Source organism: Amphiprion ocellaris, chromosome 14, assembly GCF_022539595.1.
Source record: "Amphiprion ocellaris isolate individual 3 ecotype Okinawa chromosome 14, ASM2253959v1, whole genome shotgun sequence".
NCBI classification, from domain to species: Eukaryota; Metazoa; Chordata; class Actinopteri; family Pomacentridae; genus Amphiprion; species Amphiprion ocellaris.
In genome coordinates this window covers 21,208,567-21,223,033 of record NC_072779.1, presented here as the reverse complement: position 1 = coordinate 21,223,033, position 14,467 = coordinate 21,208,567, and the positions used below count along the sequence as shown (strand labels likewise).

The 14,467-nt window shown below is 39.3% G+C and overlaps 1 protein-coding gene across 1 annotated transcript; it reads left to right on the top strand.

The window, feature by feature from the left end:
• Positions 1–2,534: 2,534 nt before the first annotated feature.
• nccrp1 (P1, F-box associated domain containing) lies at positions 2,535–13,817 on the top strand. Its single transcript, XM_055016937.1, has 7 exons — positions 2,535–2,637; positions 9,412–9,583; positions 11,100–11,180; positions 11,625–11,721; positions 11,940–12,035; positions 13,206–13,344; positions 13,434–13,817. The coding sequence occupies exons 2-7, from the start codon at positions 9,442–9,444 to the stop codon at positions 13,578–13,580; spliced, it is 702 nt and encodes a 233-aa protein (XP_054872912.1). The 5' UTR covers positions 2,535–2,637; positions 9,412–9,441; the 3' UTR covers positions 13,581–13,817.
• Positions 13,818–14,467: the final 650 nt, after the last annotated feature.

Sequence of the window (14,467 nt, the reverse complement as noted above, 5' to 3'; positions counted from 1 at the left end):
TATGTTGCTGTGTTCACTCATCAGTGTTGACTCCCACTGAGCAACAGAATCTACCTTAATCCAGCGATGACTCGGTCAGGCTCTAATTAACACGCTAGTTATCAGATGGTGAATCTTTGATGAGAATACTGGCTGTCAGAAGGAATGCTGATGATGAAAGATGATGCCATCTTACACATTGGCTTCATTAGCTTCCTTCTTTGAAATTATATTTTCTCAAATGTCTCACACTATTTTACTAATGCTTATACTCCATAGCTGCTTCTTGCACAGCTGCAGAACACAAGAACAATTTTATTCTGTGCAGCTTGAAGTACTGCCAGAGCTTTTGTTTATGTCTCGATTGATGACCTGTCCAGCTGAGCCGGATTATTTCAAAGCTGCAGTGGACCTAGCACTTAGGGGCAGTGGGAGTGAGAGTGATGGCACAGTAAATGTGGCATGTCATAACTAAATTTTTCACTCGAGTCACAGACTCCATCTCAATTATGAATGTTCTTTTCTTGCACTAATAATTTTAATTTGAACATTTCATTTTGAATTTTAATAATACATTCCCCAAATGCTATTTTTTATTATATAGACTAACCTCCCGATTGAATTTAACTTGTATTTGTAGGATTAAAACAACCAAAATCAGAACAGTGCTACGAATTTACCTAACAAGTGTAAATATAGAGGTACAGACCCTACAGTGTTACTTATGATGTGATTTTGCATAGGGTCATTTAAATATCATGGTTAAACCCCTAACAAATGATATGCAATAGTATTTTAACTGAGTTAAATATTAAGGATAAGAAAATATTGTTAAAAATGAAAATTAATCTGACTAGCTTAAAACTAAAGTGAAGGACCTGTTGATTAGTTGAGGGGCTGCACAGTGGCTTGGTGGTTAGCACTTTCAGCTTCAAGCTAGAAGATCCCTGATTTGTGTCCCTGCCTTCCTGGCATCTTTCTGCATGGAGTTTCCATGTTCTCCCTGTGCATACATGGGTTTTCTCCAGGTACTCCGGCTTTCTCCTATGGTCCGAAAACATGCTGAGGTTAATTGGCAATTCTAAATTGTCTGTAGGTGTGAATGTGAGTGTCATTGTTTGTCTGAATATGTAGCCCTGTGATGGACTGATGACCTGTCCAGGATGTCCACTACCTTCACCCAAAGTCAGCTGGGATAGACCCTAATGAGGATTAAGCGGTGTATAGATAATGGATGGATGGATGTTTGGTTGGGAAAAACCCAACCAACCCAAAGATTTCCTTTAATCAGCATATTCCCAATTGGTTTGATTGGTACAACTTCCTTTATGCAGGAAGAGATCTCCAGCAGAACCAGGAGGGTGGCCATCTGCTTCAACCAGTTGATTTGAGGGCAAAAGGGAGAGAGAGAAAATAATAATAGAGAAAACAGACAGCAAACAGAACACCAAAAATATAAGGCAAATGCAATTAAATGTCTCCTATCTAAATATTATGTACTGGTGTTGTCACAGCACATGCAGAAATCTGTGTGGAGATGAGATATTGAATGTGCATCAACAATTCCACTGGGGATCATTAACAGAGGCTCTGTTCCAAGAGGGGGCCATCCCAGCATGCAGCTCTGCCTGTGGGATACCCCAGCCATCTCTGACGGGCAGCTGACTAGCTCAAACCTGCTCTTTCTGTCCCCCATCTTACCACCCCTGTCTGTACACCAAGCAAGTAGCACACTCCTCCCCCTCCAAACTGTCTGGTTCAACCCAACCAAATGCTTCAGGCCTGCCCTTCACTTCTGCCTTCTAACATGTTCTCTACATCTGCCCGTTTACTTCTGCTTTGGTTCCTGCTAGACTGAGATGAAGGAGAAAGGAGTGTTTGCTGGTGCCTCTGCCCTGAACTGAAACCACCTCTCATGTTACCCAGCTGTCTGCTGCCTGTCCTCAAGTCAAAGGTTACCAAATTAGTGCAGGTTTCTACTATCACTTCATGCTCCAACTTGCCCTTTCACCTTATACAGCAAACATTTTTAACTTTACATTTACATTTTTCAGCACAGCATATATGTGGGTGAGACTTGCAGTAGGTATGAAGCTTTAATTCCTGGGAGGAAGTAGTAACACCTGCAAACCAGACATCAGATAGAGTGACTACTTGCTGTCATTTTACCCGCAACAACTGAAGAACAGCAGTTGAGAACAGTTATGCAACAGGCTGGTGATATGATGCATGTGCCTTCTGCTGATGGCGGCCACAGAGTTCCTTCAACTTCACAAGATGTTGAAACCCTCAACAGGCCACAGAAATAGTCAGCTTGGATACATGCTATCTGAGGGTGGGTACACTGCATTGTGAGGGTATTATGGCAGGTGTGGGAGTTTTAAGATAGTTTTGAGTGAAAGTATTTTGTAGATAGTACAATGATTTGGCTTCAGCATGCACAGTGACAGGAATTTTTTTGGAATTGTAGCGTTCTGTGTTATTATCTCTCTGAATGTGTTCGAGGAAGTGAGCATTAGTTCGTAGCTTCACACGACACTTTCTTGAAACTTATATAGCGTGACCCTTTGAAAGGAATCCCTGCCAACTGCACTGACCTGCGTCAGAATAGCACGGTGTCAAGCTGCAGCTGTGACAGTGCTACAGTCCCAGCATCAGGTGAGTGTAAATTATGTCACATTGGTCAGGAACGAGGGAAATGTATCTTTTTAACACCTCTTTCAACCGTAGTGATACTTTAAAGCTCCCTTCACGATGAAACCATTTCATGATTGGAAGAGTAACACTATGTGCTTGGCAACCACACACAATGATGTAGCAAGCCTCTATAAATATCCCCTTTATGGCAGTCTATATTTAAAGCTCTCACATTAAAATCAGCACCTGTCCGTAGAAAACTAGCAGTGAGTTGCAGCTCAAGCTCACAGCATAACAGTTAATTAAACTAATTCGCTGTTAAAGGTTGGTTTTCGAGATAGCTGTATGTTTATGCAGGTAATAAAATAATGTTTGATCTTTAGACTGGTTTAAAACCTGACTGCTCAAAAGAGAACCGACACTGCACTATTTTCTAAGCATTTTGACTGATGATTAAATAGATGAAAAACCCGATAAATTGGATTCGATGCAAGCTGATTTTTCTTTTGCAGGTCTGCATTGGTGTGCTTGTTGCACTGCTTGTTGGTGTGTTAGTGGTTGGTCCTGCTCCATTAAAACTCAAGTCACCAGGGTCACGTGTACAGAGCGTGGTCAGGGGGAGGCTATAATTATACCAGGCTTGCTGGGTCCATCTCCACCCTGTCAAAGAGCAACCCCCGCTAACCCAGGACCCTGATTTAATTTCACTGAGTCAGTTCTCTATCGCCTCAGTCTGGACCAGAAGTCTCCTAGCTTTGGCTAAACACTTCACAAGAGTGCACTGCATGTAGTAGAACTTGTATAATGTATGTGGTTTTGTGTTACAAGGGAACTTTAACTTTTAGATCACTATTTAGTGCTCAACTAAAATTAATTCTCATCAACTATTATGATGTGCGTTTCGAATATACATTTTTAAGCTTTGTCTTCCACCTGATTCTTCATGCAGGTGCTGTTGCTAAGCAAATAGGTGTGACTGTCTCTGCTGGGTTAAATAGACTGAAACACGTGAACACTATACTCTCGAAAGGGCAATGTTTATTTAAGCATAGCAAGTATGTATCAACGGATCTGAATGATTAAAAGCGCTGGCATTCCTGAGGCTTCAGGAGGACAGTATGTGACTATGGATCATTGCACATGGGATATGACCTCAAATATCACGCTGTACTGTACAATGTAACATACATCTACACCTGGCTCAGTGTCATGTCCTTGGTGTGTGTGTGTATATATATATATATATATATATATATATATATATATATATATATATATATATATATATATATATATATATATATATATATATATATATAGATAGATAGATAGATAGATATATAGATATATAGATATATAGATATATATATAGATATATTCTCTTATATCATATATATATATATATATATATATATATATATATATATATATATATATACTGCAAGTGATGATGCAACAGAGGGATGCTGGTAGAAATCTGTTAATCTCAACATACTTCGCTAACCCATTCATTTCACTTCATGGTAAACCCCTCAGGCTGAGAAATCCACCATTGGAGTTATGCTCCCACCACACTTCACAAAATTCCTTCAGAGTCACAGAGGATGAAGCTGTTTTCACAAGCTGATTATGAGTACAGTGACATTTATGTGTAAATTCAGTGGTGTGAACCTTTAACCAGGGATAAAGGTAATATTATCAGAAGGGATTCTTCTTTACCCACCAGGAGCAGAGCGAATGTTTGCATCATCCTTCTTGCAAAGGCAAAACTGTCTGTTTAACTACTTCACCGCATCAGTGGATAAACTCATGAATTATCAGGCAGCCAGAGTTCACCTCTAACACACACAGTGATCAGAATACCCACACTGCACTTGGGCACAAGGGCAGATGACATGTGTGGGCTGCATATGGACATGACCAGGTGTGAAAAGTGTCACAGTCTGCATGTGTCCAACTGTTCACTATGTTTTTTTTCTAAATACAAATTCAGATTTTTCTCTGTGCATATTTGTTAACTTGGAGAAATGTTCTTTCTGTAGACAGTTGAAAATGACCTCCTACACACCTGTCCATACAGTAACATGTGTCAGTTGGCAGCTGTGATCACACCACTCCCTGCATGTTACATAATCTTCTATGTGTTACTCTTGAAAGAGTCTGTGGCCTCAGTGCACGAACTGCATTTTTATTACAAAGCTTTGGCCTTTCATTCAAATATGTTACATCCCCGATGCTTTGTACTGTAAGAGTAAATATCCGTTTTGGAGCCATATTACGGCACAGTGTGTTGCCCTGCGGCAGCTCACTCTGCTGACCTAGCTTTCCTGGCTCCCTGCCAGCTATAAACCTTGCTGGCTCTGGGTCCTTCTTATGTCATCAGCAGCTGAACTATAAATTAACCTCCATGACAGAAGACAACATAAGTAGAAGCTAAAGTATGCTGCATTCCACTGATGTCCAACATCCTTCTGGCTTTTTGGTATTTACAGCTAAAACAGCATCCTAGCGAGGATAGTCTTTACACAAGCACTCAAATGTGCATCATAAAAATGTTTTATCATATTCTGAGCATGCTTAAACTCCAGTATATACAATGTGCACAGAATCTGAAATATGTTTTCTTTGCGTTACATGTTAAAGCTTTTTTTAATGTTTCTCAATCCTTATATTTTCTGGTAATTTCCAAGCTTACAGTATGTTCATTATACAAACATACTCTGTTAGCAATATCAATACATTTATTTTGCCAGATATTATATAGGGCTGCACAATGGCTTGGTGGTTAGCACTTTCGCCTTGTAGCCAGAAGATCCCTGGTTCTGCATGGAGTTTGCATGTTCTCCCTGTGCATCCGTGGGTTTCTCCGGCTTCCTCCCACAGTCCAAAAACACGCTGAGGTTAATTGGTAACTCTAAAGTGTGATTGTTTGTCTCTATATGTAGCCCTGTAATAGACTGGTGATCTGTCCTGGGTGTCCCCTCCCTTCACCCGAAGTCAACTGGGATAGACTCCAGCCTCCCCACGACCCTAATGAATAGAAAATGGATGGATGGATGGATGGATGGATGGATGGATGGATGGATGGATGGATACAAAATAGACAGAAGCATCATTTTCATCAGTGACACTTTTCAGTCTTGCTCGAGCATTGGAATCTTTAATTTCATTTCTTTGTCTCCCTCTTGTCAATGCACACAGTTCCAAGCCTAATTCACACATAAAATACAATTCCAATTCCCCATGCTAATTCCATGAATGCAAAAAAACCCCTTACATTTCCAGCTGCTTACTCAAAAACATCAACTAGAAAGGGAAAGCTGGTCTGCCAGTTCCACTTACTTACATAACTGATTACGTCTGTACCTCAACCAGATCCTTTAGTTTCATTGGTGATGATCTGACAGCCTCGTGCAAAATTTATACTTCTGCATTTTGCACTGTGAATACTCTTATAATGCCACAGACACTTTGCTTTGGTCAAAAAAGGAACATACTTGGCCACCATTGTTTGCACCTAAGCAATATGAGATTTCCAAGACAGTTTTTTTTTTTTTTTTTTTTAATTCACAAAATGTTCAGAAAAAAAAAAAGAAATAAGGTCATTTAACTATTTTTAATAGACAATATGACTGTACAGGATAGTATAACATGTTTAAAATGACACTATATTGTAGTAAGAATGTAACAATAAAGCTCATGCGGTTGTAAGCAAAATAAAACATTTGAGGACTGATCTAGGTATATTTTAACAAAGGATAGATTCATGTCAGATGCTGTTGTTTCTTTTTAGGTTTCATTATTTCTCACCTTCCATTTGATATATCACACTATTCCATTCGTCTGATGCACATACTTTTGAAAACGCCACCCTAAAGACTATTCAAAGAGTAATATTTTCCAACAGTCTTGTGTTAGCTGTCGTGAACTGCCTTTCTTTGAGTAGCTTTCCACTATAGGTATCTTGTGACTCAGTTGTACATTCTTGGGAAACTTCTAGCACAGCACATGGCAGTGAAATGCAGTGTCACCACACCAAATACTTTACAAATGTCTCCACCTTGTGGATTCTAACAGCACGTTTGGTGTCTGAAGAGAAATTATGTTGATTTGTTTTCTGTACAACCACTGAGTCCATATTTAGGTACAGGATCACCTGCTGGTTTGGGGCTCTGACAGTCAAATCAAAAACTCAGATTCATTATCTGGTGAAGATGGCGAGAAAGATAATGGGTGCACTGCTCCACTCATGCCGCAAGACTTAATACAGGCCACCATCAGGCAGGAAAACAGTATTCTTTTGGACTCATCACATGCCCTGTTCACAGAGTATGTTCTGTTGAAATCAGGCAGAAGGCTCTGCAGTTTTAAACATCCTTCTATCCCTCTCTCAATCAAGCTCATTAATGAGCAGTTAGGTGCAGCTACCAGAAGGAGGTAGCCAAATGTTGTGCACATAGGGATGTATGTACGTATGTATGTATGTATGTATGTATGTATGTATGGAGATATGTGTGTACTTTAGGTTTTCTCTTCATATTATTTCTCCGCCAAGGAATGCGGCAGAGTTATGTGACGATTGGCGTACGTTTGTCTGTCTGTCCGTGCACAACATTACGCAAAAAGAGAATAACGGATTTGGATGAAATTTTCAGGGAAGGTCAGAAATGACACAAGGACCAAATGATTAGATTTTGGCAGTGATGCAGCTTATAGTCTGGATCCACAGATTTGTTAAAGATTTCTGTATCACTGAGAGATAGCAGCATGGCATCACTGTAACTATGACAACAAGTGAACACTATGTCAGCACAAGGTCATTTCGTTTGTGGGTACATCTATATTAAATGGCCACACTTTATGTTCCCGTGATTTCTGATCATCAAAAACTAAAGAAAATGCTGCATTTATGATTTTTTTTAAAATGCTGCATTTCTGACAATGCCATATGGGGAAATGAACAGCCTTGGCGGAGTACTGCACTCTGAGTGCTTTTCTTGTTTTAACTCATTTATTATGTGTCATGCATTATATGTGTTTTAGTAGCATGTGTTCTGTTTTATGTGTTGCTGTGCAGCTTGCTTTTGCCTTATTCTAAGATAAATTTCTCACACGGAGGGCAAGAAAGCCAACTTTGACCTTGACCTTAACTGTGCAGTCCACAGTAAACTTCATACTACACACATACATGTCTTACACTTATGAATAGCCCCCATCTAAGCCTGTTTATGAGCCAAACACTGAACACTCAGCAACTCTAAGAGCTATATTCATCTCACTTATACAGAAGCAAATGTACATATCAGCACAGCAGGCTGGCTATGTAAATGCTGAATGTTTCATTTAGAATCATCCACATTTTACATTAAAGACATAAAGCTTTCATCCATGTCTGTGCACCATATGCTGAAATACAGGATTGTCAATGTACTGGTCCAGTGCAAAGGTCAGAGTCTCTACAGTAGGCAGGTAACCATACGGTGATCATATAGGGGCAAAGGCCTTAAGTAAGAAACAATAGGTGCTGCATATAGACTGCCACTGCTCACTGATAAAACTGAGGATAATGGGACAAATGTGTGATCTGAGAAGTCTGGAGCCTGCAGCTGATATAATTCTAGACTTTCTCACTGATTAATTATAACTAACGAATGTGATTCAAGTTTACAAAGTAATGAATAATGCACAGATACATAAATAATAGAAAGAATAATGCACCAGGTGACACATTTGTTTCAATGTTTGGCGTTAAATGACAAAGACAAAACAACAGAATGTGTTTTAATGGACTCTAAAAATAGAATTCCAAGCTATAAAACATGATATTTTATTTATCAGTCTGACACACACACGCACACGCACACGCACACGCACACGCACACGCACACGCACACACACACACACACACACGCACACACACACAGACACACACACACACACACACACACACACACACACACACACACACACACACACATACACACACGCAAACGTATAATTTAACCTACACTATCATTTACTGATGTATCCAGTTATGTTATTGTTTCCACTTAACATCTATTACTACTAATAAACATAAAGTATTATGTCGTAATATTTTATTAACCCTTAGATGCATCAGTGATTGGACGCTACACTCTTCCATAAGTGGGTCAGGAAACCTATACAAGAATCAATGTGTTTTTATGTCATTTCGGTTAAGAATAATCATTTGCATTATTGTTTGTATTATATTTTTGTCCACACAAGAATGATTTCATGTTGAAAATATGTTTGTTTTTCACTTTATAACAGATTTTGAACATTCTGATAACTGAAAAAGAAGAATATTACACAGAACAGTAATAGAAGAATGTCAACATCCATTCTCTTTTCCTCTAGCAGTTGCTGCTCTCCGTCCCTCCATCACCTCTTGTATGATGTTATCAGTGATAAAGAGCTAACGCAAATACTACAATTTCTTTAACAGTATAAAAGGCAACTTCAAAATTTTAATGGAATGATTTCAGAAACGTTTTTTGAGCAATAGCTGGAATATGAAGTGATAAAAAAAAACTTTTCTTTACAAAGATATTGCAAGAAAAAGACATCACTGGGTCATTTTTGATCCACTTACACATCCAAGGGTTAATATTGTTATTATTAGTACTCTTAGTATTGCTTGAATTGGACACACTGTTGAACTACTGTGGCTTTAAGAGGGAGCAGCATTGCTTTGCTTACATCGCAACGTCGAGGCGTGGCGCAGACTGGACACTGCAATAAAAATGTGTAAACTCTTCCTGGTTGAATCAGTGTGAAGTTCACACAGTATCTCTGAGCACCATGTCTGCCGCTGAGTGGAAGCAGAGATGTGAGGCTGAGTGGAGTCTGCAGGGCGCACCGATGCCCGACAGCCTGGACTGGAAGGCCGTGTATGAAGCCAGGCCGCTGGGAAGAAACTTACTGAAGAACCCCGCACCTCACGGTAACACATCACTGTTACACACAACTCACAAGACTGATCCAGGGGCAGTTTAAAGAGCCAGAGACACTTTTACTGATCCAGGGACAGTTTAATGATCCAGGGACAGTTTAATGATCCAGGGACAGTTTACTGATCCAGGGACAGTTTAATGATCCAGGGACAGTTTACTGATCCAGGGACAGTTTGAATCCACAGAACTGCTCCAGAGGAAGGTTCAGAGTACAGAGATACTGATCCACAGCTGGCTTTGAGTTCAGTGCTAATACAGATGTTGACTTTAAAGTAATGTATTAATTGTTTCCATAGTTTCACAGTTGTGTTCACACTACCGTTCGAAAGTTTAGGGTCACTTAGAAATGGCCTTATCATGACAGAAAAGCTTTTTTCCCCCAATGAAGATAACATTAAATTAATCATAAATACAGTCTACAGATATTTCATGGAATATCTACATAGGGGTACAGAGGAACATTTCCAGCAACCATCACTCCTGTGTTCTAATGCTACATTGTGTTAGTTAATCATGTTGAAAGGTTAATTGATGATTAGAAAACTCTTGTGTAATTATGTTTGTACATGAATGAAAGTGTGAGTTTTCATGGAAAACACAAAATTATCTGAATGACCACAAACTTTTCAATGGTAGTGTATATTCACTATGATCAAAAGCTATTTCAGTCCATAACTAACTTTTAATTAGCTTTGGTGTTTTGAACCAAGAATTTCAATGTGTTATCCTGATATCTGTTCTTGGTCAGAACTTCTTTTGATTAACTACCAACAAGGCACACACTTCCTCAAAAACACTAACCTTTGCGCAATGTAACTAATGGAGAAATGTGAGGCAAAAAAACAAGCCCCAAAAAACACCCTGGTGTTGGTAAATGTTGTCACAGGCAAAATTCATGGTCATAAATGATCATCTGGAAGCAAATGAAATTTTGTTTGTTGTGTCAGGTTTCTAAAAAATTGCATTTGAAAAACACATGCATGTCTCACTAGGAAAAACAGATCCTGGTACAATCCACACTTAGTTTCTCTTTTTTTTAACACTCAGTGGCAAGTTGTTACAAGGTACCAAACTCTTGGCATAGGTGACTGAAATAAAAAGACAATGACCCCAGATGTGGTGACATTTATTTGATTAGAGCTATTACTAAAAGAATACTTTAAAATTTCATTATGAGTCATGGATTTATTTAACTGAATTTTAGGGTTAAACACCTACATTGAAAGTGCAATGGTTTTAAAACAAAGCAGCTGGGTGTGGTCACCAATGACGTAAGATGTCATTTTTGCAACAAAGTATGGCAAGTGAAGAAGCTGTTGTAACACCAGTGACAAGTTCCCTGGAGGCTTAGGTCTGTCTCAATGTGCAGAAATGACTAATACTGTGTTTTTACGAAAAACGAGGCACACCCAGTGACTCTTGTCAGGAAGATATATTCTTTGCTTCCTCATGTTTACACTGGGATGACAGGGTTCACAACAGTAATTTGTCTTCTTCCTTTCATAGGGTTGAGTAAAGATGTTCCTCCACCTGAACCCGAGCTGGCTCAAGTGCTCACACGTGGACCTCCACGTTTTCAGCCTGATGGTGAGAGACAAGAGAGATCAGCCAATAAAAACTAGGAAAATGAATGAAGTTTTGTGAAACAGACACTACCAGTCAAAAGTTTGGACACACCTTCTCATTCAATGCTTTTTATTTGTTTGTATTATTTTCTACATTGTAGATTAATACTGAAGATTAACACCTTTTTGTTTACAACATAATTCCATATGTATTCTTTTATAGTTTTGATGTCTTAAGTATTAAGGATAAGGGTAAAGATAAACTTCATTAATCCCACAGTGGGGAAAGTTCACTGTTACAGCAGCTCCAAAAGATAAAGTACAAAAATACGAAAGCATAAAAACAGGGCAAGAATAAATAAGAAAAAAAAATCTACAATGAATTAAAAAATGAAATAAAAACCATTGAATGAGAAGGTGTGTCCAAACTTTTGACAGGTAGTGTAACTAATCTCCTAATTCCTAGGTGACTTCACCGGCTGGACCACGAGCATAGAAGTCCTGCCCTATGATGACAGTGGCATCCCAGAAGGTGCTGTGGTCTGTGCTTTGCCTACATATAGGTAGGTGTTACTGAGGATCAGACTTTAACCACACGGCAGGTTATACCATTGGTTAGCAGCAAATTTACATGTTGAAATTACTTTTACATAATGGCCTGCACAATTGTTTAAACCAGCATGATTTGAACTCACCTGGGCTCTTTGCTGTACTAGTTTGTGCAGCAGAGTCAGGTTAAGGGTGAGCTTAATCTAACTCTTGCCTCCTCTTTCCTCCTCAGCTGGTTCACTATGGAGCAGGTTGTGGACCTGAGGGCAGAGGGACTGTGGGACGAGCTGCTGGATGCTTTTCAGCCTGAAATAGTCATCCAAGACTGGTGGGTTTATGGACACTCCCGCCCTTCCACCCCTACAACAGACAATGTGTGATTTCTTATCACTGTGGCCTTATCGGCTTGGTTGCTACGTACGTAGGTGACATAATGTACAGCACATGTTGAACCGCTGTGTGTCATACAAGTTTGTACTGGCTGGCTTTCTGATTTCCCTTAGAAAATAGAATGCTTGCAGCAGATTTGTGGCAAACCTGTGACTAATTTGCAACAAAGACATAAATTTGCTATTATTGGCCATTACTCTTAGGATTATTAAATAGATTTCAATTTTAATACATATCAGTAGTACTGAGTCACACGGCAGAGACATAATATCCTGATCTGCCACAACTTTAAAAACCACTGCTGTATAGGTCCACTTCGTGTTGTCAAACCAGCTCTGACCCATCAGAACATGGATCTCTGAGGGTGTTCTGTGGCGTCAGGCATAGGGTCAGTCCTTTGTGGGTTGTGGGGTGGGGCCTTTGTGGATGAGGCTTATTCAACTGCATTCCATGGATGCTTGATCAGATTAGTGTTTGGAGAGCTTGGAGGGTCAATGCTTTGGGCTCTTAGTCCTGTTCCTCAAGCCATTGCTGAGGAACAGGAGTGCTTGAGGAGGCTGAACCAACTGCAGAGTGCTTTGCCATGCAGGGTGTGCTTGGTCTGCAACAATGTTTAGGCGGGTGCTGCTTGTCAAAGTATTCACATTATTGTCATGAACCAGCAGAACAGAACATGATCAATGTTTTTCACTTCACCTGTCAGTGGTTTTAATGTTGTGGCTGATCAGTATAGACGGACTTGTGACACAGCCTGGGATAATAAAGGCCTTTCCTTGACCTTACCATGTCTGGAGACAAATCCAAGAAAACTCCTTGTTATTTGGCATTGATCATAAGCAAAATACAAATTTCCTTTTAGCTATTTTTAAATCTACATGTCATAATCTATTATTGTAAACGTATTTCTTCATATATATTAGATTGAACTGTGCACCGGGCTGCATGTTCAGTTGATCTACATAAAGGAACCTCCAGAGTATGCTAACAGTGTACTGGAATGAATCAATTAGAAATACAGTAACTGAACATCGTTCTATTTTCCTGATGTTTTGTACAGGAAACATCGTAGAAGTTATTAGAAAATAGAAATTTGGTGTTTTTTTGTCAGGTATGAGGAGAGTCAGCTGCATAAATCCATCTACCAGCTGCATGTGAAGTTACTGGGTGCGGACAAAAGCACGGTGATCTCAGAGCACTCTGTCAGCCCCACTGAGGAGCTCAGCGTTTACTCACACAACTGGAAGGAGGTGAGTCACTGAGCACCCTGACAGGTACAGGTGATCCACTCCCACTCGTATCCATGCTTTTCACTGTATGTGTCTGTGTTGGCCTGCAGGTGTCGCATGTGTTCTCCGGCTATGGACCCGGGGTCAGATATGTCCACTTCGTTCACCGACTGAAGAACAGTTTCCTGAATGGGTTCTTTCCCACGCTGTTCACCGGCAGCTCAGTGATTGTGAAACCAATCAAAACCAGCCCATAGGACAAATCCTGCCATGCACGTGTAGCTGCTCATATACCCAACCAGTTTTATCAGCCAGTTTGGTCTTTAGGCTGGCAACTGAAAAGAACGTAACAGTCTTTTTATTGACTAGTTTTGATTTGTTTGTCGGAGTTGATTTTTGCAATAGCTTTTGAGATATTTTTCAAATAAGGTCAAACTTCGTTGTCTTCTGAGGGTTGCTGTGTGGTGCAATAATAAAAAATACAGTTCACATAATTGAGAGTTGATTGTTTCTTTCAAGCAGTCTCACCTCTGTCTGAAAAATAATGGAAACATACAGTATCTGGATGAAACAGACATGCAGTAGACACACAGTAACTGTGCACCCATATTTCATCATATCAGATAAGCAAGAATAATTTTATTGTTTCCAGGTGGCAAAAACTTCCATTGGTTCATTAGATCATTTGTTTATTATATATGGGGAAAATGGCTGCATATGAACAAAAGTCTATTCATTATTATCACATTCATCAACAAGTGACATAGTAAATTAGCACAGATAAATTCCAGGTGTGATGTCTAAATAACAGGTATAGCATTCATGAATAGATTAACAACATTCCAGATGCATGAATGACAAGGATAAACACAAGCCAATGGGATTTTTCACAACCTGACCACCTAAAATATGTTCTTATTTATAACTGAAGATACTCTACAGAAATAAATAATTTCTTTGGCATTAACTAAGCCAGTATAGTTAAAATTTATAAGCTATTTATGATACTGATAATGACAGATGTATATTAATTTTCACTAAGAACTCAGTGTGTACTGTCCAAAATAGTTTGAGGATTATGTTAACTATATATTAATCAATAAGAGGCCCTGTAAGAATCCTGAGAGGTCTAGAGGTTAGGGTT

What these genes read in the sequence shown, in the direction of transcription:
- nccrp1 (XM_055016937.1), top strand. Translation starts at nt 9,442, where the DNA reads ATGTCTGCCGCTGAGTGGAAGCAGAGATGTGAGGCTGAGTGGAGTCTG. An exon ending in TGTGCTTTGCCTACATATAG is followed by an intron (nt 11,722 to 11,939) that starts GTAGGTGTTACT and finishes TTTCCTCCTCAG; the next exon opens with CTGGTTCACTATGGAGCAGG. An exon ending in ACTCACACAACTGGAAGGAG is followed by an intron (nt 13,345 to 13,433) that starts GTGAGTCACTGA and finishes GTTGGCCTGCAG; the next exon opens with GTGTCGCATGTGTTCTCCGG.